General features: G+C 39.3%; 1 protein-coding gene across 1 annotated transcript; it reads right to left on the bottom strand.

The window, feature by feature from the left end:
- Nucleotides 1–382: 382 nt before the first annotated feature.
- Nucleotides 383–9,227, bottom strand: LOC113945569 (hyaluronidase-1-like). The gene is made up of 3 exons (XM_027639898.1): nt 8,310–9,227; nt 1,956–2,045; nt 383–811 (listed from the first exon to the last, which is right to left on the bottom strand). Exons 1-3 carry the CDS (start codon nt 9,225–9,227, stop codon nt 383–385), a joined length of 1,437 nt encoding a protein of 478 aa, XP_027495699.1.
- Nucleotides 9,228–26,463: the final 17,236 nt, after the last annotated feature.

The following is a 26,463-nucleotide window of genomic DNA, read 5'->3' as shown; positions in this document are numbered from 1 at the left end:
AAGACTTTCCTGATCACCATGTTAAATCACCCAGCCCTGAAATAAAGAGGTTCTCTGTTCTTTTTTTTTTAAAGTTTCTGCATAGTTGAATCTTTGTACAGTTTCATCCAACTTTTTTACTCCAGTAAAAAAGTTTCACTGCCGCTGCAGAAGCATCTGTTGAATGTACGAGTAAAACATGAGTTAGGAGTAAAGGAGCTGTTAAAAAAAAAAAGGGATCTGCTTTCAAAATGTTTAGTGTCTGAAGCAATTCCAGGAGTGAGAGATTAATAAAACAGGATAAAATCATTTAATCCACAATGCCCTGTACAATAAAAATTTACCAAGGAACAGAACTCGTAGAGGCACCATTTCTTACTTCCTTGCACTGCCTCAGAAGACTTTAGTGTGTGGAACAAAGCAGAAGGAGCTGTATGGCTCCTAAGAGGAAGATAAAAAGCTTTTGTTTTCTTGATCTACTGAACACTACATGAATCCAGTGCTCCAATAGCCTTTGGTCAGGCAATTCACAAAATATTCCTGTCCAGCCCTGGTAACACTGACAAACAAATCTCTGCCTCATGGCTTCAATACTCTCCAGGCTGGGTTCACCAGTCACCTGGAACCTGTGGCCCTTCTCTGAGTGATGGCTCCGGATCTTAAAATCAGTGGGTGACAAATGGAGGTAAGCAGAAGAGTTGCTGATTTTGCGGATACACCTTCCATTCTTCTGGCACAGGACTTTGCTACAGAGTTTGGCTGCTGAGGTCACATTAATGATGTAATGTCCTAAGGGTCCATCAACGTACTGTTTCACAGTTAAACAGCTCTCCTGTAAATAATAAAAAACCATTACATATTTCTCAGTAGCTAGCACTATGCCCAAGTTATCATATTTAAGAAGATAGTACTAAACTGTTCTTGGCTAAAGTAACCAGTTGAGATAAATCTTGTTGGACTTACATACTGGAGTGATCTATTTGTCTTAATGATCTTACTTCCAGTGTAAGATTAGAAAAAAAATTGACTTTTACTATACTGTCTATTTGAGTACCTGGTAGAAACATACAGTACGAGGCTAGGGATGAGTACCAGGAAGCAGAGTTTATGTGTTAATCTGAGACTAACTAGTTCCTTAAGTAGATATTCCTAGTAACTACCGACTAGGAGCAGTGCATGGGACTAACAGGTTTTCAAGCACATATTGGGTTACTACTCTGGTCCTGATCTCTCCAACCCCTTCAGTTTACCATGAGCCGCATAATTTTCATCAACCAGCAGAAAAGTTGTTGCAGCTGCAGCTAGAAAGTTCCAGTTCAGATTTCCTGCTTCTTCTGCCCAAATCAGCAGTGCTTTGCCAGAGACTTAGGAGAAGAACAGACTGCATGAAAAGCAGAGTGGACACTAAAGCCTAGCCAAGGTTTAGGAGTGAGTGGGGGCTAGACTGCCATGCCTCCTGGGAAACTCCAGTGCAGCCTCCCATCTCCTCCATCACTTCAAGAGAGATTATTTGAGAAAGCCTGAAGAACCTGGCAGCAGAAACTAGGACTTTTCTTGTGGCAGTGTTATTTCCTATGTGTGATTTCAACACTAGCAATCAGGGAAAATACTCTGCCTCCAAACTCCATTCCTTCTCAGTGGATCTATACAACTGCCATAGCTACAAAGTAGAATAGAGTAAAACAAGCAGCACATATATTGGTATGGCACTGTTTCGAAGCATGTCTTTCTTCTCACCTGGACTCATTATTCCACAGAGCTACAAATGACCTGCCCAAAGCAATGTGCTCTGGAGCAATGGGACTTCTCAACCTTGAAAAGTATAGAACTAACAAGACCTGAAAGCAATACTGAGCCAACCTCCTCAGTTGCTGGCTGATGACATTGATAAAAATAGGTGGGTGTTATGGAGGGTGTGGTGGCAGAGAAGAGATATTGAACTGACTCCTAAATGTTGATAAACTGATAAGACCTACCTTTGAGCTGGCATATTTCATACTGCCCCAGAGAACAACTCCTGCTGCTCCCAAAGCTGCGCTTTCCCCAATGGTGTTGACCAGATCTGTCTGAAAAAGGAGGCCAAAACCACACATCAGAAAAACAAAGACACAAAAGTGAAAGTAAAAAAGCACTGGGATATGGGAATCACTTTTTTCCCCCCCCCCCCCCAGGCAATATTGGTCCTGTGGTATATTCTTCACAATAAAATCCATGTTTAGTTTAGAAAGCTCTTCTGTGTCTCTCCAAAGGTTTGCATAGGTGGCATTCAAGAGTCTGACTACTAAATAATAATAATTGTGATGCTTATAGTTTATTCACAAGGGTGCCTCCAACCAAACTGGTGGAGTAAGAATTGAGTGATCAGTTTTGTCTACCAGTCTTTGAATGACTACCAAACCTATGTAGGCACAATTTTTGGCAAGTGATTATAAGTATGATCACACATCGTTAAATCACCCTTACAGTGTCTAATTACTGTTGATAGGCTTTAGGCAGGAGTCTAACTCATGCTTCTTCAGCCATACCAACACAGTTACAGGACTGCTGTTTCTATCAGCATGAATGCCATTAGTCCAGGAAACATAGCTTTGAAAAATAAGCCTCTCTCTCTGCTACATAGTGCTAAATGGAGGTAAGAAAAGCACACATGTTGCATACTGATTTAACCATGTTCACTTTTAGTATTGAACCAATTATCAGCCAAGCTGTAGCAATAGCAGTAGCAAATGCACCAGAGCAGCCTGAGTGTAGAAGAGGAGGCACTGATGCCTTGCCAACAGCATAGCAACGTATCTTGCAAGTGTCTTAAAGCCATTTCCTGAGTCTGTGAATATTTTGTCCAGAGAAATGCAATTCAATCTTAGAAAATACAAAGGGCGGAACTTCTTCTTTCCCCAAATTTCAAGGCATGATCAAACCATCTAAAACCATTTCTGTCTGCAGTAATTGATTAAAAAGTAATTTCTGATCAGTATTTGTAATGACAGACATTACAATATTTCTTGGGTTGATGAAGAAAGAGAAAATTCTTTGCACCTCTTTTATGAAAAACAATCCAAAAGACCAGCCAAATTATCTTGGTACGGTGGTGGCATCTTAGAAAGGCAAAATTATAGAGTGGAAGAACCATGTTATTATTGTTAATTACCACTAAATAATTTATTTCTCTTTGTAAGTGGGCTTGTTTATTTGTCAAAGCACAGTAATAGAGTCCCTGTTCCTGAAACATTTATGGTCAGAGATACAAAAGAAGGCACAAATAAATGCCCCAGGAAAGGGAGAATCCGCTGAAGAGTTGGAGACAATTGCAGAGATGACAGAGTGAGCAGAGGCTTTGACCCTTAAGTAAAGGTTGGACAAAACAGTGCAGAAAACCTGCAGAAGTTTGGAAGAGCAGAGCCTGCCTACTGGCTTTTAGTGCAGGGTTCAGGGTGATACAGAGTATAATCGGTCTTGCCTGAAGTTCATGTTGCCACTGATCATCTAAGCAGTCTTTTAGTCTTCTACTCTTAACAGTGTACAGTCCAGTGCTAGTTTTTAAAAGGATAGTTGTGTGAGCTGCAGGGGTTACTTTAACGTGGGAAATGGGGGTGTTTTTTCCTATGCAAATTAATTAATCAATAACAAAAATATGTTAATTAAAGATCAAAATATCAGATGTTAAAAGAATGTGAAATAGAGTCTGACATCTTGATATTTGGGGTTCCCAGGCTTTCCTCAACTGTAAAGTATTTTATGAAGTTTACCAAGATACAAAGGCTTAACTGTAATTCTACATTAGTCGCATGATGGTTGAGTGATTTAGCACTAACACATTTCAGATCTCATTAACAAATTAATGAAAACTTATCAGACAGCCAGAATAAATAATCAATAATCAACTGAGCAATTCAGCATTTTTCTCAGGCTAAGGCCAACATGTGGCATTTTATTGGAAGGTATGTTTCCCTAGGGATGCTTAAAGGACTCTTATAGCACCTGCACAGGTGCTGGATGCTGGTGAAAACAGCAGCTTACTGCAAAAAATTTGTATGGGACTCCATTTAAACACTCTTCTTACATCTTACATTTCCTTTTTTTTTATTCTTTAAAACAAAGTTCGAGTGCTAAGAGTCCTTCCCAGGAAGAAAAAGAGTTAGAAAGACATGTTCTGAATTTTTCTCTCTTTCCCCACACTTAAAAGATACATAATTTCCATCTAACCCTCTAGAGAGTGTTACCTTCACTGTGCAGTTACAGATGACATTTCTTTCTGATGCCATTTTACTTCGCACCAACCCAATGAAGATTCAAAGGAAGAGCAAGAAACAAGTGGGAACCTGACTAGAGCTTATGACAAATTCATTTTACTGATTAGGTAACCTACCCACAAGGAAAGAATTAAGGTTTCTGACTCTCATAGTTATGTCTTTTACTGAATGACTGTGTCATGTTCAGTACCCCAAAAGCCATCAGCACAGAAGGGCTTTTCCCCAAATAACCTATGGACAGGAGGTTGTGCCCTTACTTTTATTTTTCCTCTCTCATCACTTGTTCTTTTTAGTCTGATGATTCCTTAACTCTTTTCTGGTGCCTAACACAGGGTGCTGGATCCATCCTGAGTGGGCTCAAAAGAGAACAGAGCCAAGAGCTTCTTCACCAGAGGTAGGTGCTGTGATCAGTGGATAGTCACACAAAGGAGTCACCACCACCACCCCTCCCCTGTCACAGACAGGGTTATAAAATAAAGGTTTCACCACCCATTTGGGCATTTTCAGAAAAGGAAAGATATGTGCCTCTCCAAATGGCTGAGAGTAGCAAACTGGGACTAGAGATAGGTAGGTGCCTCCATGAAGACCTGAGTGAGGCATACAAGCTCCACTAGCAGCCTCTGGTGGACACAGCAGTCTTGGTTTTGGGACCGAACCAAGTGACCCTCCTCACGCAGCACAGCTTGGCATTGGTGGGGGCTCAACTGGCATGGTTCTTCTGGGTAAGCATAAGAAGAAAACATACATTTTTTTAGAAAATTAGCTATTTTAAATATGAGCATATTTGCATTTGTCTAGGTGGAGAATCCTAATTCGTTCCTTGTATCAGACATAGGCAACTGGTATTTCTCCAAATGATTAACAAGTTGACAAAGCCTTTTTTCCCTTCTGATGCTCATTCTTGTTTGAGCTTTTGGGGACAGTGTTCATCAAACAAAGGTCCTCGAGACTATGCAGGGCTGTCTCCAAACAGACAGCTGATTTGGCAGGGAGGAGGAGGATTTAGTTTCTGTCAATATTTTTCCATATTTAGATGAGCCAAGTTACTGCATTGGACACTAAAAAAATTAGGAGGTGAGACAAACTGTTTCTGTTTTGGAGCTCAAGAGGAAACAGGAGAGTCAGTTCTAGTTACAAGTTGAGGAAAGAAAAACAAGCACATCTGTAATCTTTCCTTCAAATTTTGAACAGTTTTAGTTACAGACATGTATTTTCTGTATTCAGGAATGGTAGTGCAAGCCTGGTCAGGTTGCAGGGAATGGTCTCTGTACACATGCACACCTGGTCATCAGAGAAGACTATCTGCAGGTGAACAAGATAATTGTTATCCATTATTCATCATTTGTCAGTTGTCATACAGTTTTATTAATGACTTCAGCCATCTAGTCAGGAAGCACAGATGCTACTGTGTGACTTCCCTCTCCCACACACTTAGTAGTGAATTGTCAACACAGAAAGTTTCTAAATGCCCTACAGATGGCAAACTGTATTTCTAGAAAATACAGAAATCTTTCATAATGATTTGAATCCCAAATCAGAAATTATAAATTGTTTCTAAGATAAAAAGTAGGATTAATTTCTCAGGCACCTTATGCACAACTCACCTGATTTCAAGGTGCAGTTGGGGTGAAAAGTACAGTACACACAACTGCAGCATCTGTTTGGGACCTGGGCCTTTCATCTTTCTGAAGGTCTGCTAGACCTGTGTCTCTCCCTCAGTAACTTCAGTTCATAACAATTCTTTCCATTTGATTCCATTGTGCTATTTACTGTATATTTCATACTATGTGCAGAAGAGCTTACACACAAGTCTTGAATGTGCCAGCAGTGTTTCTGTTGGAATAGAATGCACAGCTCTTGCATAGCTTGATGGACCAGGGCAGTGGTTTTCTTGGCCCAGTCCCTGACAGAACTCAGGTAACAATATAGCCTGCTATCCCAATTTTTCTAAGGCCATTCAGCCTGGGTGTCATTGTGCTACACAAGCATCTTTCCTTGTCATCTTCACGCATGTTGTTGCTGGAAGGTTTCATACCTTGTTTGTAACTTCATGAGCATCACTTAGGGGCACGATATGGATCAAATGAGAAGCTCCAATCTAATCTAAAATCTGAACACACAAACCCACATTTAAAATATCCTGGTGTCTCCAGGGCTAGGAAGGAAAACAAGAACATTATTTTCTGGATCATTCCTATTTAAAATGTTATTAAATGCAACCCTGTAAGTTCCTGTCAGACCCCAAGCTGTTCTCACAGATGGTGTGTATAGTCTGGAGATATGTCAAGCCCTGTCCCATGGCTGCCTGTGGTGCTGGGTACTGTCTGTATTAGAAAATATGTAGTGAGAAAAATCCAAATATGTTTCTCTGGCTATGCAAAGATCTTCCCTTGTTACAGAGTTGTAAAGTGAACTTTAAAGCATCCAAAAGTAAATGGCTACATGCAACTGGAAAACAGGATGGTGAGTTAAAGAGTGTAACTTGAAAGAAGCTTCACTCCAAATTACCACTGTACTGTTCAGAAAATACCTCAAGGTAAAACAATAACTTTATACCACCACAGATTTTGAATTCACACATAGCTGGTAACAGCATGTTAGTTTTCATAGCTTTCAGTAACATTCATGGTATTTTTATATCAATCAAGAGACTAGTCAATTTTATAAGAAAGTATTATTACAGACTGCATTTGAAGAATGCTCACGTATTTCCTAGTCCGGGTTCTTCAGTAAAGGTGTTCTGGGCGAAATTCTGCCTGTACTGACCCCAGTGACTCCTTGCCTTCAGTGGGACCCAGCCTTTTCCTATCTGCCCCTGGTTTCTGAGCCAGCTAGGACCTGTGATTTCCACACAGAAAACATCTCCAGAGAGTCCCTGGTTGCTGAAAATGAACAGAGCAAATTCATGATTACTTCTATGTATAACTTGCTTCGCAGAGGCAGCCTGAAATTGCCATTTTCTTCCTAGGGTCAGCCTGAAACACTTCTCAGGCTCTCAGGGCTCTGCTGCACATCTTCAGTTCCAGCTCCATGCAGTCACATGCAGCTTGTGGTTCACTGGACCAACCTTTGCCTTTTCTTTTGACACTTCTCTGCTGTCTTCTGTTCTGGTTTAAGAACTTGTCTTTGGCAGCAGCAGAAGCGACCTCTCTTGCAGCTGTCCATAAAACAAAGGGAGGGAACACTCCCAGATGCTCTTAGTCATCAAGGGGTTGTTTTCATGAGCTCTCTGCCCCAGGTTTTCTTCCCTCTCAGGGAATTGATAGCAAACGAAGAAAAACTTTTGGCACTTGGGACAACTACTAGAGAAATGAATAAGCATCTGTGCCTCTCTATTACGTGCATAACCAAAGTCACAGCAACAATTGCCATGACATATCCACAAAGTCTGGGATTTGAATGTATATAATTTACCATCAATGTTGTGGATACTATATATTTATTGCACTTGATCTTTGGTTGAAGAAATATTGCATGACTCGAAAACTTGGTTTCTTTAATAAAAGGACTCCACGTTTTATCACTAAAAATGTTGGGCATGAAAATATTGTTCCTCTGAAAAGTGAGATAGATGGTCAATGGTCATCATGCAGGAGTTAGGAACTGCAAGCCAGACTATTTTACTTGACTGGTTTATTTCTATACTGAATGAATTTACGTTTGCATAAAGAAACAAAAAACCCTGAAGGTCCTTTCTCATGAAAGTTTGTCTTTCCATTACACTAATTAGTTTTAAACTTCACAAAATTTGTCAAGTTCATTTCACAAGCTGTCCTGAAGAATTAAAATATCAAAATGAATTACTTCCTTCAGGAAATTATTTCCTTGTACTTTCTTTCTAAATTACCCTCATTAAAAATATACAATGCTATCCTACAGAAGCAGACCAAACCACTGCAATATTAATGCTTTAAAGATATAGAGTTTTGTACTGTGACTACAGTACTTCCTTTCAGAGGGGCTGCCTTAACATGAAAAACAAATGTATAAGTGCTTTTATACAGGAAAAGCTTTTAGAACATATTTTTTCTAAAAGGCAGTTTCAAATCTCTCAATTTCTAAAGAAGTCTGTCTGCTTACCTCTGTTAAAACATGAAAAGTATAGGCATAAAATGGTCTGGAGTAAACAAACACAGGTAAAACATAGTCTTTTCGAGCAATTGAGGCAACACGTATTGCCTCTTTAACCCGATAGTGAACAAATTTTAGTGCATTTGGACTTGATTTCAGTATATAATCCAGGTATATAGAAGGGTAGAGAGCAGTGCTTTGCTTCCACAGCCAAAGCAGGAGGTCATTGCGGAAAGACTCGATGGGTGGGCACTTCCCCGTGTATGTTTGGGGATGTTCTTTGTAATCATAATTGTAGCAGTCTGGGTAAAGATAGTAACCCCACAAACCATTTGGTCTCATATGCTCAGCCAGAAGGATGGTGTTGTTCATAAAACTCCTGCCAGCATTTTCAAATTCTTCTTTAGCCACTTTTCTAATTTTCTCTTCTGACCACCGAGGATGACGTCTCCAAACAATCTCAAGAGACTTATTTCTATAAATGCTTTTATTGCCCCAGTTCCTGTCCCACTGGGGCCTCCAGTTTTCCCAGTCAATGACTGCAAGTCCCTGAAATTTCTTCATGGGTATGCAATAGTCAATGTCAGACTTTGCTTTACTAAGGTGTTTGATAAGACTTTGATTCTGGGGCACCCCTCCGTTAACAGGATCTCCGCTATCTGAGTAGTAAGGATAGTATCCCAAATGAGTGTGATAGAAGATTGTCACATTGGATCCACTCAAAGTCTCATTGATGTTGGATGCAATGTCAAAAACACTGAGATCCAGGTCCACCTTGTACCGCAGCCTGCACTGCTCTGTTGGTGCGTTCCAAACAACCATGAAGGGCCTGTGCAGAACCAGAGGGGCCTGTGCCGGCTTTGGCAGATGAGCATCAACCATTGCAAGCAGAGACATCACTGCTAACTGTCTGACCCGGACATCCATGGTATGTTTTATTCTGGGAAATTGCTATGATGTACCCTTGAAAACAAAATCAAGATAAGACATGTTAGAAGGGCAGCATGGAGGCAGATACCATGACAAGGGGACATCTTTTGGTTTGATTTGCTCTTGGTGACATTATAGTCAGCACAAACAGAGAAAAGTACAAAACCGATCTTGTAGAAGTTAAGCCTAATTTCAAATGCTTTGAAAAACTCTTTGATAGACTTTGTTGTCCAGAAGTGTGTTCTGATGCTCAGCTTTTTTTTTGCTTTCCCTTTCATTCAGACACCTCCCACAGCTGATTCAAACCTTCTCTAACATTTATTTGTCCCTTGATGTCTGCAGAAAAATTAGTTAATCAAGTAATAACCTAAAACAACAGTATAAAAAAAGAATGTGCTTCGTATTTGAAATTTCAGCTTCCAAGCAAGCTCTGCTATGGTCAGTCTTCACTTGCCTAGAAGATCATCACAGTGGGACTATGGCCTTCTTTACTATCTGTATATACTAATGTCACAATAGGAAATAGAATTTTAAAAAAGGCAGACACTTCTACCTCACACAGATTAATGAAGAGAACTCAGAAATGCTGCAATTTTTAGTGTATGAAATATTCCTGAATTTCATTTTCATTTTCTAAATGAATAGATGCAAGAGCAATAATCAATCTACAGGCTAGAAGGGTGGTAGTGTTAATGTCTTAGTGGTTTAAGCTACTTGTTATACTGAAAGCAAATTAAATAACAACATGCTAAAGAAAATGAATTGTGTTAAGCAGATCTGAACTAGCTGGAAGAACATACTGTATCTTAAAAAAAGGGACCTAGTCTGTAAAAGTGGGGGTATTAGTATTAATTTTTTCCTTCAGGGTCTGCTGTTTTCCCTGACAATCACACTGGCTTGGGGACTGCTAGTACTCTGGGAGCTGCCAGAGCTGGCAGGCTGCTGGCACCCCAGACACTCACATCCCTACTTTGCACCCAATGGGGTAGTTGTTCAGCCACTGCCTGCAGGCAGCTGCTCCAGAATCTCTGATCTTTTCACCAAGAAGCACGACTCAACTCTGTCCTTGGTTTGTCATTAAGGTCTCTTTGCTGAACTTTTTACAATTCAGAGATCATAAAAATGATTTCTCTATGAATATATGTAGTATGACATGGTTTATCAGCTCAGTTTTTATCTTCTATCATTCAGCTGTCTAGATTCTCCATTTTAGTCACATGTTAAATCACTGCAATCACTGCCTATTCATGCACCAGACATGTGAATTTGAAATGTCCTGAAACTGGATGTTTCCCTATTTTTACATCCATTTTAATGATTTCTTTCCTTGCCTGTAAAGTCAAACCCAAGTTGTCCTATCATAAAGTCTAGCTTCACTTGTCCCTGGTATTTTCTCAGTAAACATCAGTTAATCACTTAACTCCTTCCTGAACAAGGAGGGCTCCTCACACCTTCTCATGCACAACCTGGATCTTTACATTTCTTGTTGTCCAAACCAGTATAACCAACTCGCCGCTCCAAATACTAGATTTTGTAGTACTCCCTGGATATTATCTTTTAATCTATAATGGGATGCCAAATCTACAGGAAGGCTGCAGGTACCTCAATCCAAATATGCCATCAGATTTATTAAACAAAAAAATTTCCAGTCTTTGAAAATATGTTGGCTCTAATAAGTAACATAATCCAGGATTTCTCCCCTCTGTCATTTGTCCTTCCTTGCCATTCTTCCATCCTCTGAGTTTGATGTATCTTTTCCTGTCTGCCACTGCTTTCCTTCTTATCTTCTGCCTTTCCCTTAAGTCTCTACTTTATCCTAATGTCTCCTGCAGAACAGCCTTTTTCTCCTCTATCCTTGGTATTGTGTTTTCCCATCCTCAGTCTCAGAAAAGCATTGAGTTCCCCCAACCTGTGGTTTGGTATGAGAGCCCCTTCCCAAGGTAGGAAGAAGGCAGTGACTAGGGGCAGGGAGTGGAGAGCAGGACTGAAAGAAGCCACAATGCTGGACTCCCCAGGAGCAAGCACTCATTAGGAAGCTACAGATGTATGCTTATGCTGTTTCCTCAGCCACTCTCTGAATGCTTGTTTGGCATGCCTAAGTATAGATTTTGCACCCAAGTTTTATAACTTCGTTCACAATCCTTTAGATCCTATTAAGGTAATATCCTTGAATGAAATGGGCCATTGCTACAGGCCATCAAGCTGGTACTGTGTACAAGCCTCCCTGTTGGAAAAGGCTGCCAGGTTATTTTCACTCTACTAATCTGCTGGAAGAAAGTCTTATGCTTGCAACTGGTATATTTTTCTCCATTTTCCTGCAGTCTTGCATAATCCTTTAAGTAATGCCATAGGCTGGGAAAAACAAACAAACAAACAAGCCACAAAAAGTGACTTTCCTGGTTTATACAAACTGAGCAGTGCACCACAGTAATCTGCATTCCTTTGATATAGCAAACTATCTTAGTAGATTGGTAAGTGATTTTTCATTATTTGGACTGGATTGCTTTGCAGTACATGAGAAAAAAATTCATAATATAAACAGAGTTTTTCTCAGAAAGTGATAGCTCAAATGAAATAGGAGGAGTACAAAGAGAAAATTAAAAACCATTAGTGAATTTCTGTGTAGGTAAATCTGGGAAAAGATCCTAGCTTCCTATTCCCACAATCCAAATGCTGGATTGCTTAGCCTTGTGTTATTATGTACATATAATTAGATCATTTTGTCAGATTAATGACTAATACAGTACAGTTCTTGTCTAGGTCTGACAGCTTTAGGCATTAGAACATTGCAAATAGTAAATCAGAACAGTTAGGCCAGGAAACAATATTGCAGGGTAATTTTAAGTTATATTTTTAATTCTTGGGCAATTCTTGTTCCTATCCCTGACAAGACTTTAAATCACAGAATAGCTGAGGTTGGAAGAGACCTCTGTAGGTTACCTGGCCCATGCCAAAACTGATCACTTAGGACCACGTAAAAAATACCAAAAGTGACAAAATGAAAATATTTATCTCAGGACATGTCAAATAATTCTTGAGAGTCTTTCAACTGGATTGACCAAATCTTTGAAATTGTGAAGGCTGGTCACCTTGCTGAACTGTAGACATGCAAATTTCTGCATCTGCAAGATGAATCCCACAGAAGAAAAAAAAAGGCAGGAATATGTCTAACGCTGTTCAAGTTGTTTAGAATTTTGGAGTCTGGTCAAGGACAGTCATTCAGGATCCTGCAGTGAATACTTGACACCTCCAAAAGTTATTGTAAGTTCCTTATTTAAAGCTATATGGAATTAGTCACCCAACTATCTCTATTAATCTGAGAATAAGGTGGTAAGTGCCACAATAACATGCCTACCTTTTTCATGGCTAAAGCAAATCACGGCAACAAAGCACTGCATTTCATTGCAAAGCATCTCACTTTTCCTGCTACTGTCTATTCCGCACAAGAAACATTACCATATACACAATTCCCTAAAGAGGATATAATTAAAAAAAAAATCCTTTGAAAAAATTCCAATCTAATTGCATTAATCTGCAATTAATTCTGATGTTATTTGCAGATGGGAATTTAATTACAGATACTTATTTTTTCTTTCAAAAGTCACCTGAAGCCAAGCGAAACAAGTTTTAAAAAAAGCGGGTAAGCCTATAGTTCAGAAAGAGCAGAAGATTAATTATGTGTTGTTTCACAAATGCATGAAGAAACCTCTAAACAAGAACAAAAAATCTTTTATTACATTTTCCTCTGCTGTATCTTTGGATTTCCTCCTTTTTGCTCTTATGCATGGGCACTAATTGGACTACTTTAATCCCGTTTTTTAATGAGAAGAGAAAGTAATGATTCCTCCATGAAGCTCATTATCAAGTTTGATTCAAATTGTATTCAGTGACATATTATCACGGTCAATTTAACTTCCCAATGATTCAGATAGCTTTCTGAGGCACTGCAGTGTTTTCAGAGAGAATATGCTCTCAATATTTCTGCTCTATATTCTAAAAACAAAAATGAGTTCTTCGTAAGCGTCAAGTTCTGGGCCCCTCAGTTCAGGAAAGATGTTGAGGTGCTGGAGCAGGTGCAGAGAAGGGCAACGAGGCTGGTGAAGGGACTGGAGCACAAGTCCTATGAGGAGAGGCTGAGGGAGCTGGGGTTGTTTAGCCTTGAGAAGAGAAGGCTCAGGGGAGACCTCATCACTCTCTACAACTCCCTGAAAGGAGGTTGTAGCCAGGTGGGGGTTGGTCTCTTCTCCCAGGCAATCAGCAGTAAGACAAGAGGGCATGGTCTTGAGCTGCACCAGGGGAGGTTTAGGTCAGATATTAGAAAGAAATTCTTTACAGAGGGGGTAATCAGCCATTGGAATGGGCTGCCCAGGGAAGTGGTGGATTCTCCGTCCCTGGAGGTTTTTAAGATGAGGTTGGACGTGGCACTTAGTGCCATGGTCTAGTAACCGCAATGGTAGTGGATCAAGGGTTGGACTTGATGATCTCAGAGGTCCTTTCCAACCCGTCTGATTCTATGATTCTATGAAGTGGGGTCTGATCACAAATCCATTGAAGTTGATGAGAATGAAGTTTTTTTATTGTATTCAGGAAATTTTGGATCATGTTGTCACTGCACAAAATGACATGTAGTTTTCTATTTGCTTAAGTTTCTGCTATGCAATTTAGGATGAAGCAGGTTATGGCTGGATTTCAATATACCCTTTCTTGAATAGAAAAAATTAGTTCATTTCTGTATATTCTTTTCATAATTATTGTAACAAGTAACAAGAAAATATTTGCTTTTCCTAAAAAACTGTTGTTAGCTTAGTCCAACCTGTATTCAACTGTGTTTATTAGTCAGAATTCCACTATATTTTCTTTTCCACATATTTGAAAACAACTGAATCTTAATTGTGCACTTTGATTCGAAAATATGCCACTTAAAATCCATAAAAATATATACTGTCACACTGAAGAAGCTTACTTGCACATCAGGTGTTCCAATACAGACCAATGGTGTTCTCTAGATGGCCAGTTCTTCTTCTCTGATGCTTTTTAGGTATTATCCTGGCATTCTTTGTACTGTAACATGATGTTACAGCTGCTGCTTTTGGTTATGATTTTTATGCTGGTCTTATAACCAGGTAACACAGCTTCATAACAGCCAACAAATTAATGCTTCCATTCTATACTCATCTGTATGCTGACTTGAAGTATAGTCCATACAGTTAGCTATAACACAGTTTGTTTTATCTCTGAGGTATGAGTTAGACTGCACATCTGTCACTGAACTCCATAATTAATTCAGAATTCAGAAACACACTAACAAAAATAAATAAATCTGGAGTTCTTATGGTAACAGCCACTTCAGATTCCCTCATTAACCTGTATCTGACAAACATAATTTAAAATCCAGAGTAGGAAAGAAATACAGTTAAATCACAGAGTTGCAACAGACAAGAGTCATGCCTTGGGATCTAAATTGGATTTACAGCATTTTTCCAATTTTGCTTTCAGCCTCTCATATGTGGTATTGAGTCCTGCCTTGCTGAGTATAGCTCTGCACTTGCTTTCATTGTAAACATATTAATTTTAACTACTATTTCTCATATTTGTAGGAAGGTATTTTGCTTGAAAAACAAATAAAGTGTGAAGACACTTACAAAGGAAAATAATGGAACAGGATTGTTTTCATTCCACCAAGAAATGTACAAAATTGGCAGCTAGAAGAAATGTTTTTTTGAATATAGGCTGACCACATTTAGTATAGCAATTGTTATGATGGCTAAGAAATATGGACATTTCAACTGTATTTAAGCATTTTTTTGCCACACAATCACATTTAAAAGTACCTTGCAAATAATTTGAAAAATCTGTCCAGTCTGCCTCTGTCTTGCTCCCTCTCTGGGGAAATATAAAATAACAAAAAAATAACAAAATATAAAATAACAAAAAATAACAGCAGTTATTTTTCTGTTTCAAAATTGTGTAAAAAGTCATGCTTTTCCCAGTTTTGTTGAATAATGGCTTGCATTAGTAAGCAGGTAAGTATTTTACAGAAGTATTTCTATCTTGAAACCTTCTGTGTTCCAAAAGTGTAAAACTGCATCAGAGAGAAATTAAGCATTAGTTGTATCCTCACAACTACCAGTTTTCAGTCTCTTGACTCACGTCTTCATAATTCTCCAGAAATATTTCTCAGATTAGATATCAAGTTAAACAGTGAACAGAGGGAAAATAACAAGCTGAGGAGAAGGACCTGGGGGTGTTGGTTGATGGTTGATGAGACCATGACCCAGTAATGTGTGCTAACATCCCAGAAAGCCAACCCTGTTCTGGACTGCATCAAGAGAAGAGTGAGCAGCAATCTGGGGGAGGTGTTTCTGCCCATCTACTCTGCCCTTGTGAGACCCCACCTGGAGTACTGCATCCAGCTCCAGGGTCCCCAGTATAAGAAAGACGTGGACCTGTTGGAATGAGTCCAGAAGAGGGTCATGAATATGCTCAGAGGGCTGGGCACCTCTCCTATGAAGACAGGCTGATAGAGTTGGGGTTGTTCAGTCTGAAGAAGAGAAGGAGACCTTAAAGTAGCCTTCCAGTACCTAATAAGGGCCTACAAGAGAGCTGGAGAGGGACTCTGTACAAGGGCATGTAGTGATAGGACAAGGGGGAATGACCTTAAGGTGGTGAAGGGTAGGTTTAGATTAGACACAAGGAAGAAATTCTTCCCTGTGAGGGTGGTGAGACATTTGAACAGGTTACCCAGAGAATTTGTGGCTGCCCCATCCCTGGAACCATCCAAGGTCAGGCTGGATGGGATTTTAAGCAACATGATCTGGTGGGTGGGTAGCATCCCTGCCCATGACAGGGGAGTTGAAACTGGGTGATCTTTAAGGTCCCTTTCAACTCAAAACATCCTATAATTCTGCGATTCTATGATTGTATGATTCTATAATTATAGTCTTGTAATCTTACTTAAAGGTCAATCAAAATACAGAAATGAACATATGATTCACTGTTTCCTTCATAATTCATATTACAGTTCATTTCCAATAGGTGAACATAAATACCACGTTGCAAAGCGTGAAGTAACATCCCTTTATTTTTGTGCAAGATACATGAAAAGAAATTCAAAGATCAAGGAGATGGGGATTCAGGCCTATGCTATCACTGTTGATGTTTTTGTAAACTGTGGATTATTCATTTAAAAGCAAACTGAAAATGCTAGAGTACACTCTTTGGTGTGTATCACAGATTTACAGTAAGTCATATTTGGGGCAGAGATCTGCTAAGGCATTTCCTGTTTAACTTTATTGTTTCTGTTATGTGCAGCTCATGTCATGCCTTAACTTCAGAGAAGAGACTGCATGGAAGCATGGGAATGAAAGGGAAAAGAATTGATATTGAAAAGATACTCTTCCTATGGAGCTCGTAATTCTTCTATTAAAAACACCCATTTCAGTACTTCATGTGTCCTGATCTATCCTCATCTACCTGTAACATCTTTGTCAGACAGTCATTAGAGACCAGACTCTTACATGTTTGCACATATTGTTTCTATACCATAGGACTGGTTTCATAGAAGTACAAACGTCTCCTTAAACTAATTTTATTCCAGTATTACCTCAGTAAAAGCAGAACACTCATAACTATTTTTTTCCAATATGCCTTTTCATTTCCAGAATGACGGCGGTTTTAGTTGTGTTTACAAGTGGGAAATGATGGCACAGGTTAGTGGAGAGTAAAGAGGTCAGGCCCAGCTCGCCGGTACTCATGCAAATCCCAAGCGTAGCCCACAGCCAGCTGCATGTTATACTAACCTTTGCCATCAACAGTGGACAATGCTCTTTTGTCCATGCCAAAGCTTGGGCTGTGGTCACTTCCAGATCTCACAAACACATATGAAGACACCTGCGTCTGTGTGTTGTTACCAAAGCACCACTGGTGAAGTATTTGACCTTTTCCTTTTCACGTGTACCCTAAACACCTACTCACCCAATGCTCCTATAGTGCAACAACACTGTAAATTATTGCAAATGCCTTCACATCCCATTTTCGGAGCCTGTTTTTTGGTGGGTTTTGATCTGGCAGTTTGGGGCTGGGTACAGCCTACCCAACCACAAACAGGAGTGCTGGCATCCCCTGTCCTTACTCTGTGCTTTCAGACAAGCAGTAAGACTGCCAGCAGGGGTTCTTCTTCCCTCCTGGCTCTCCCCCCTCACTGCCCCCTGCCTTTAACACAGGGTCTTCAAATTATTTTTCAGATGTTAATCCTTAACTTACTACTGGAGAGATAAAGATTCCCTATTGGGATACTGAAACTTTTCAAGGATTTACTACCAAATCAAGACACAGGTCATGGTTCCCATGGTTTAGTTAAAAGATTGTGCTGTCATTTTAAATCACTGCAAATTATGATGACACATTCAATACCGGGGAAAGATAAAATAATATTCTTTAAAACTGTCTGTGCAATAGAAGGAGATTAAATATATATATGCCACGAACAATTTTTAAATTGCTGAAAGATTGGGTAAAAGAAGTATTTTGTGAGTGGAAGAAACTACATAACATTTGGAGTATTATACCATTTTATGTATCTAATACATGAATTTAGCTTGCATCATATATATAAAGCATTGATCTAATTTTTTTATGAAAAAGCTTCCTGTATTGTTATTTTCAATTCCAGTCCGTCTGCTTGCATTGCATTATAACCTGAAGACAAATGTATTTTAAGAGAAAGTATTCCAATATTTAAAGTTGCAAAGTTTATGTTGAAAGGATAAACTTTTATATGTAATTTAAATGTTTATTTCTTCCCCATATGCAAAGAATAAAGAGGAAAAAATAAATTGCATTTTTTTGCCTTTTTGAGGAGCTGTATTGATTGTCATAGCTGTTAAAGCCTTGCTTCCCTAAATAATTAAGACTAATGTCCTCAGTAGTGTTCAGTACACTCTTCTGGTTCCTACCTTTGATAGGTAAAAACAAAAGTGCCTACCAACACTATTCTGTAAAGAAGTTCTTATTTTTTATAGATTTTCTTTCTAATTTATCACTAAATACTCTTAACTGAAGACCATGATCATTAATTGGCACTAATAGAATACATCCTACCTTCAGGCATGTAATTTTAATAGCTTATAAGAATGTAGGAACGGGTAATACTGTGCAATAAATAATACATGAGTTTACATTCTTGCAAAGCATGTAAAATAGTTTAGCTTCTTTCATACCATCTGCTTAATTCACACATTCACTTTCTGAAAGGTTTATTGTTATTAGAGGCACTTATAACAGAGAAAATTAAGTCAAACTGATAACACAGAGAATGCCTACAATCAGTCTTAGGCTTATTCCTGAGAAAATGCTGTAAGCTAAATTAACTTTAGCTCACACAAAGATAAATTATGCTTTCAGACAGTGTAATTCAAGAAAATTCAATTGAAATTAATTGAAGGGTGTAAATCTGGAAAGATTCCAGTTGAATTCATGGAGTTATTAAGGATTTATAATCTTGTGAGAGGAAAAATGTGTCCTTTAGTCAGCTAAAAAACCCTAATATGTTGGCAAATGTTAAAACATTTGTGTATTTCCACTGTAAATCTCTGCTTGCAGTATATAATTCCTATTCTTTGGATAGTACAAAAGAGAATATTACACTTTGCTGAACAGAAACTCGGGACAATTTGGAAAATATGCATAAAGCATTTGAGGTGAAATTAACTTCAGACTTTATTTGCATGCCAATACACAGCTTAGTCTGGTGTGTATATTGTTTCAAATAAATGAATTTAAAATACCTCCAGCTCTACAGAACCCCAGCACAATAGATTGACACAAATCATTAATGAACAGAACTTATTGCCGAACAACAAACTGCATCTTCATTTGGGCTCCTTTTAAGATTATTTTAAAATACTCCATTGGTAGGTGTAACTGCCATTTTGAAACAATTGCCCTCAATGTTTTGCCTCAAATGAAGGAAGTACTTTTTTATTTTTCATATCAAATTAAATAGGTGAGCAGCGTATGATTAGCTCCCTTCTAGGCGAGTGGTGTTGTGCTCACAGCCTGGTACATTTAAATATTAAATTGATTAATCAAATTCTGAAATATCCTTAAAGTGAAAACATTACTCCTGTTTTTCAAATGTGAATTTTGTTCACAGACACACCATTTCAATATCAGTTATCTAACTTAAAATTGCTGTTACATATTGGAGTGTTAAGCACCAAATAGCTAGAGGACAGAAAAAAAACCCACAAGAAATAAATTATAGTCCAGAACAGACATAATACAGAAAATAACACAGAAAGCCTTCCTAACTGGTAGACTATAGGCAGAAGTCAAAACTTTGTCTTTACTGATTGTTAATTGAGTAAATAACATGGCACTTACCTCTATAAAACCAGGGAACAGCAGAAAACTTTGCTGAAACAATTTACAACAGCTGATGTGTTTGTCCCAGAAATGTGCTCCTCCTAATGAGTGGGCTTTTAACTAATGAGAAACTGAGGGCATCTGAAGATAAGGGCAGAATTTTACCTAAACGCTCATCATGTTGTTGCAAAATAAGTAAATGAATTCATTAAAAACATAGATGTACTACTTGTAAGCAGCTGGGCTCTTGCTGTAAAAACTTTGTATTGTTTTTATGTCTCAAAAGGGGATCAACTGGACTGGTGTTTGAGAGGAATTAAATTGTGTTTTGAGAGCTACACACTCTGGACTGTGGTGACAGGCATTAACAGAAGGGGCAGCTAGGTCACTGTGTAGGGAGAAGCAGGAATGCTGGCAAACCCAAGCAAATGAAATAGTTCAAGAAGACCTATTTTAAAAACTGGCTGGATGGCTGAGTCCAAGGAGTAGTGGTGAATGGAGTTAAATCCACTTGGTGGCCAGCCCCTAGTGGTGCTCCTCAGGGCTCAGTATTGGGGCCAGTCCTGTTTCACATCTTTATCAACAACCTGGACAAGGTAATTGAGGGCATGATCAGTCAGTCTGCAGATAACACCAAGCTGGGCAGAGGGTAGGAATGGTACTGCAGAGGGATCTGGACAGGCTGGATTGATGGGCCAAGGCCAAAGGTATGTGCTTCAACAAGGTGAAGTGCTGAGTTCTGCACTTGGGCCACAACAACTCCATGCAGAGCTACAGGCTGAGGGAAGAGTGTCTGGAAAGCTGCCTGGCAGAAAAGGACCTAGGGGTGCTGGTAAAGTGCAGGTGACTATGAGCCAGCAGTGTGCTTGGGTGGCCAAAAAGGCCAAAGGTATCCTGGTCTGTATCAGAAATAATGTGGCCAGCAGGACCAGGGAAGTGGTCATCCCCATATACTTGGCACTGGTGAGGCCATACCTCAAATCCTGTGTTTAGTTTTGGGTCCCTCCCTACAAGACAGACATTGAGGTGCTGGAGAGTGTCCAAAGAAGGGAAACAAATCTGGTGAAAGATCTGGAGCACAAGTCTTATGAGGAGCAGCTGAGGGAGCTGGGGTTGTTTATCCTGGAGAAAAGGAGATTGAGGGGGGATCTTATTGCCCTCTGCAGCTACATGAAAAATTTCTTCACAGAAAGGGTTATCCAGCATTGGAATAGGCTGCTTGGGGAAGTGGTTGAGTCACCATCCCTGGAGATATTTATAACATGTGTAGATGTGGCACTTAGGGACATGGTTTAGTAGTGGACCTGGCAGTGTTGGGTTAATAGTTGGACTCAAGGACCTTAAGAGTTTCTTCCAAACTGTTTTATGATTCTGTGATTTGTGCATAAGCCTCCCGAAAACTAAATATGAAGCTCTCAGTCTTTGCGATTCCTTGAACAGGACACCTGCAAGCAGACCCCAGGGACCAGCACTTCCCAATCACAGTGTCTACACACCATGGGATGACATGAGTGACCAAAGCAGGGCAGAAGGGACCAACGTATCACAGTATCCTTGTGTGCTCTTTCAAGAGTCTTGATTCAGCATGACAACAGTTTTAACAGCTCAACTACCTCAACTACCAGTCAAAACCCCTTCAGATGTAAAGGGAGTCCCTGCATACTGAAATATGACAGTCAAAGGCATGTATATCATAACAATGCAGACAAAGAGGTCAGAAACGTCCATATCCCATGTGGGAACTGTGAAGTGTAAAAGCAGGAAACTCTGGGTTTCCGCATCTTGTCAAGCATGAGTGTTGCCATGCAAGTATTAAATTTGAAACAAATACAGGAAACAAGTACAGAGAATTATTGGAACAACTACAGACATTTTTGTTGTTGTTGTTGCCACATTTGTCTCTGAATCTGCACAGCTAATTGAATTAAATAGGAAACGAGTAGCTCCCTGAGCCCTGGAAATAATAAAGTCAAGTTTCCTATGGGCCTGTGTCTCATCCTTGACTGAGCTCCAAACTAAGGTTTCCCAAGGCTGAGGCATGTACAGATGATCTCTCCTGTATTGGTTCTTCAGCTTGCAGCATGACTCCTTTTTTTCTTACCTTTTACTCAGCAGGTTGTTTCCATCAGTGAGTAGAGATGAGACAGTCTTTGAGACCTGAGCCACTCCTGAGTACATGGCTGATGTTTGCTGTCACAGACGGACGTGCAACTACACAAACAAACAGAGTTTTGACCATATCTATATGGTCAGTGAGGACTTGAGTATCATTTCTACGATGGGAAAGGCTGAAATAACTTCTGACTACTAAATATTACCCAATACTATCAGCAGATATGCTAGAGGGTGCATTTAACAGCTGTCTCAGCCATGTACTGGGTCAGACAGTGCATCCGTGGAGCACTGCTGAGGTGCCCCTTATCACCCATCCACAGCCTGGCAGACCTGTGCCACAGCCCAGCGCTCAGGATTCCCACCCCAGAGTGCAGCCAACAGGACCACCCAGCAAGCACTGCTTTTCCTGAGCACCTGCCAAATCTCAGCAACAGTTTATTCAAAACAAAGGACAATCTATTTGCCTAAAACAGACTATAGGACAAAGGGTAAAATTAAACAGACAGCTTTTTGGCCTTAAATCTACCTTTCTTTTAAGCCCAATTATCTCAGCCTGTAGGCTTGGGAGTGGAGACCAATCTGACGTGTTTGAAATGCCTCTTTCTTGATGTGTTTCTAGCTGCATTTTTCCCTTGGAGGGGGGCTGCTAATGCAGGTGCTGCCCATCTCCTCCTTACTACAGCCTTACTCTACTTGTAAAGGCTAGCATCCTCTTGAAGCCTCAGCTCTGTGGAGCTCAGCCTTCCCACCCCTGCAGCAGTAACCCCTCTACTTTACTTTCATTCTTGTTCTGGGTCTCATTTCACTTCACTTTAACATTTTCATTTTCCTTTTTTTTATCTTGCACTAAGAATATGAAACAAAGTGGTGAATAATTAATAAGGAATTTACTTCAACTAATCTCTTTGTTTTATCTGTTCAAATATATCACACAAATAATAACTTTCCAATTAAATGTTAATAAAAATAACAGTATGTAGGAACACACTGTTCACATGTATTTGGTTTATATACATAGGTAGGTAAAGTGGTATAGTCAAAAAATACACCTGAACATGCTTAAAATAGAATAATAGAGTGGAAGAACCAACTCAAATAAACCAGTAGAAAATACTACATTTCCCTGATTAAAATGGGAAAAATAACAAATTTGAAATAAATGTCTGGCTCGTCCCAAAATGCCACCCACTCCTGAGTTTTACTCAGAACAACAAAGAAATCCTGCAGTATAAACAGTAGACAAGGACAACTCAAGAATTCGCTTCTTCAAGGAATCACTAGTCATTCAGGCAGCACTCTGAGCTGCTGGAGCAAGAGAAACCCTTCCAACCACTGGGGAAAAAAAGATGGTAATAGCAAAAAGCCTGTGTTCAGAATAATGAAACAGCCCCAAACTCCCCAGAAGAGAAGAAGCAGCTTTGAGAGAAAGTACGTTCTGTTTTGCAACACTACTCAATGACAATACCAATGCTTAATAAAAGTCAATGCAATACCCCAACCCAAAAAATATTTCAGTTTTCACCTTTCCACCTGCGCCTCTGTGGACACTAAGATCTCGGGGTGTTTCACTGCTGTTGTTAATTTTACTTGATATTGCAGCTTCACTTAATAATTGCGAAATGAAGATAACAAGGGATGTGTGACAATTCCCATGAGTCAACAGCTATTAATTCCCACCATCTGAAAAAGGGATGTCTGTGCACACATATGAATATAATTCTGACAGAGAGGAGGAGAATGCCACCAGGATTTGCAGTCTAGCTCCTGCCAACCTCCACCTGTGCTGTAAAAAGCTTCTGCTAAATCCAAAAGCCCTTGCTCTGTCTCCCTGAACTCAGGTGATGGGCATCTACACCACGAGCCTTCTGAGGTTCTGCTCCTTCTTGACAGCTGGACCTCATCCCCAACCATGCAGAAAATGTTCTGTGGGACAGAAGGAATGACAGGTTGCAGCAGAAGAGAGGGAACTATAAGGAGAGATATTTGGGGAAATAATTTAGAGAGAGACTTGTGCTTTGGTTTTATTTGAATTACAATTGAAACCAAGATCTTTAATGGAAGGAATTTGAGGAAGAAAGCTATATTTTATGTAAAGCAGCATTTGTTTAGAACTGGAGTGGAAGCTCAGCTGTCCCCAGCTTCTTATTATCCATCTAAAAATAATGTTATTATTTCAAAGTTTTATTACTGACAAATATAATTCAGCTTCCTATGTATTAAGAGGAAATCACAGGAACTCAGGAAATCACAATAAATATATGGGTTGCCACTTGAATAAAATTTAGTATGTTCTCAAACACAGAACTGGTCTGATTTGATTTTTTTTGTCAAAATAATTAAAATGTAAGTTTCCAAATTAATTACCAAGTAGTTATTAACATCAATGCTTAAAGACTCTAAGAAAAAGTCCTGATATATATTAAAATCCAGGTTCTATGCCATGTCACAAATGCATCCAGGACAATAAATGCTACTAAAAACCTCACATCTTGTTTAACAACTGGGCTAACACGGCAATTCTATCAAGAACATGCATTTAACAAAATTACTTTTAAGAATTTTAGACAAAAATAAACTCAACACTGCCTACAGAATAACTTCTTATGCTACATAGCTAGGAAGAAATGCCTGAGAAGGAGAGTGGAAATAATCCACTATTAGTCTGAGTTTTAATACCCATTTTTAAAATAAATGTTGTCGGGTTGATTAGACCTTTGGATTATGGGGTTAATTTCAAGCCATACATGTACCTAGAACTGAATTTCACTCCTAAGGATCCACTTTATTTGAAGTTCTTGTGAAGTAAGCAGGCTCATACCCCTGTGGTCAGATTTCCAAGTCCCTTCACTGCCTAAAAATGCAAAGAGAAACTTATTGATGCTGTTAAAAGCAATTGAACTGATTTCGCCTCATAGGACAAAATTTTCATATCTGTAAATTTTGCAAATATTTAATTCTTATTTATTGGTGATTTCAGTGCAGTCAGGCTTGTAATTATCATTGGGTGTAAGACTGACTGCACTGAACCAGGTTTCTTGCTTTTGAAAATATTAGATAGTTATCTACGCTTTAGGTAGTTATGTACTTTTATAAACCTATACCTTCAGGGGTTAAAGGATTAGGTCCCTCTTTTGCCTTTCTGAATGCTTTCAATCATAAATACTGGACATTTGACTTTGTGGCTAGATGAACTACAATTAAAACACACCCTAAAAACACCTAGCTAACCATGAGACAGAATAAGTTGCATCTCCCAGTTTTCTGTATGGACAAGGATGCTGGTACCTATTGTTAGCTGCCTTTTTGTCAACACTTTTCACCAACACCTTTTTGGGGGTCTGAGGAACCCTGTTGTGACAGGTTTTTGGTGAAGTCTGACTGAAGTTAAGGATACTGAGGTGACCTCTGCCAGAAAAGTGCTTCATCCCCGTTTTTGGCATTCAGCCTCCAACCCAGGGTCATATCCACCTCCCTCAAACTGCAGGACCAAATCCAACATACTCCACTTATTTTTTTTTGTGAGGCAACTGCCAACACAACCCACAGCTGCCAAATCATATATATAAACTGTTTCAAGTAGGAGTGTCTCTGAAAAACATATGCACAACCTGGGTGTGAATGGCACTTCTGCCACACAGAAAAGGACAGCGGGTATGCACAGCTTTAGGGCAAAAAAAAGTTCAGACCTCTGAATACCAGGGCAGTTACAAACCAGTGAACACCGATGTGAAGTTTGAGCTAGTGATCTGATTTCATCGGGAAAAAGATCAGGGATTTAACAGTGTTACAAGGAAATATTGCAATAAGGTTAGACCTTCTGACCAAGGAATATCTGATGTTTCCTCTTAATCTAAAGCAAAACCTAATAATTCAAGATGACCCCTCCCCTTCGCTTTCCTTATGTTTTCTAAAGAACCTAAAAATCCATTTAAGACTGAACCTCTTACAACAGTGCCCCTGCATTTCCACAAATATTTAATTCTGTAAGTAAATGCAAGGAGTGTGCAGTTCAATAACACTCTCTGGATGTATCCAGTGGCTTGGTCAATCTTAGTATTCTTGCAAGAAGCTCCTGAGAACACATTTGGCATATTGGGCCTTTGCACTCAGGTATCTGGGATCTTGCTCTGGTAATGGTTGTTTACAATACAAAGATAGAAGATGTGTTTAAAGCTCAAAGCCTGCAAACATTTATAAGCTTATCAGACTCAGAACATAATTTTGGAGAGATAAATGCTTTATTAACAACTCTTACAAAATCAGATCTGTGGCTTCCCAGCTCTTGAGACATCTATCAAAAAAAGAAAAGTCGGGCCAGAAGATAAGTTACCAGGTCTGGGATGCTGATGTCTGAAGAGAAACTTTACTTTAAGAACTTTACCTCACTTTTTTTTCTGTGATATTGTCATTATTTTGGTACTCAAAAAGATGTGTGCATTCAGTTTTTCTGAATGTAGACTAATTTTCATTGCCACACCAAAGGGAGTTGGTAAACCAGTCACATGGAAAGAGAGTAACAGATCTTGACCCCAATGGAACAGAGGAATGAAGTTATATTTAAAGAGCAAGGAGGGAGAAATGGAATTTATTGTTCAGCTTCATGCAGAGAGGTGGCTGACTCACAGGCCTGTGTGGCTGATGGTACTTTCAGGCAACAGCAGGAGATAAATGAATAAGTAGAAAAAAATGTCAAATTTATGTTGACTAAAGGGGAAGCTAAAGAACAGCCATGACTTCCCACATATTTCTGCAA

The sequence above is a fragment of the Corapipo altera genome, unplaced genomic scaffold, assembly GCF_003945725.1.
Source record: "Corapipo altera isolate COAL_440 unplaced genomic scaffold, ASM394572v1 1b, whole genome shotgun sequence".
NCBI lineage: Eukaryota > Metazoa > Chordata > Aves > Passeriformes > Pipridae > Corapipo > Corapipo altera.
This window is presented reverse-complemented; position numbering and strand designations above follow the sequence as displayed.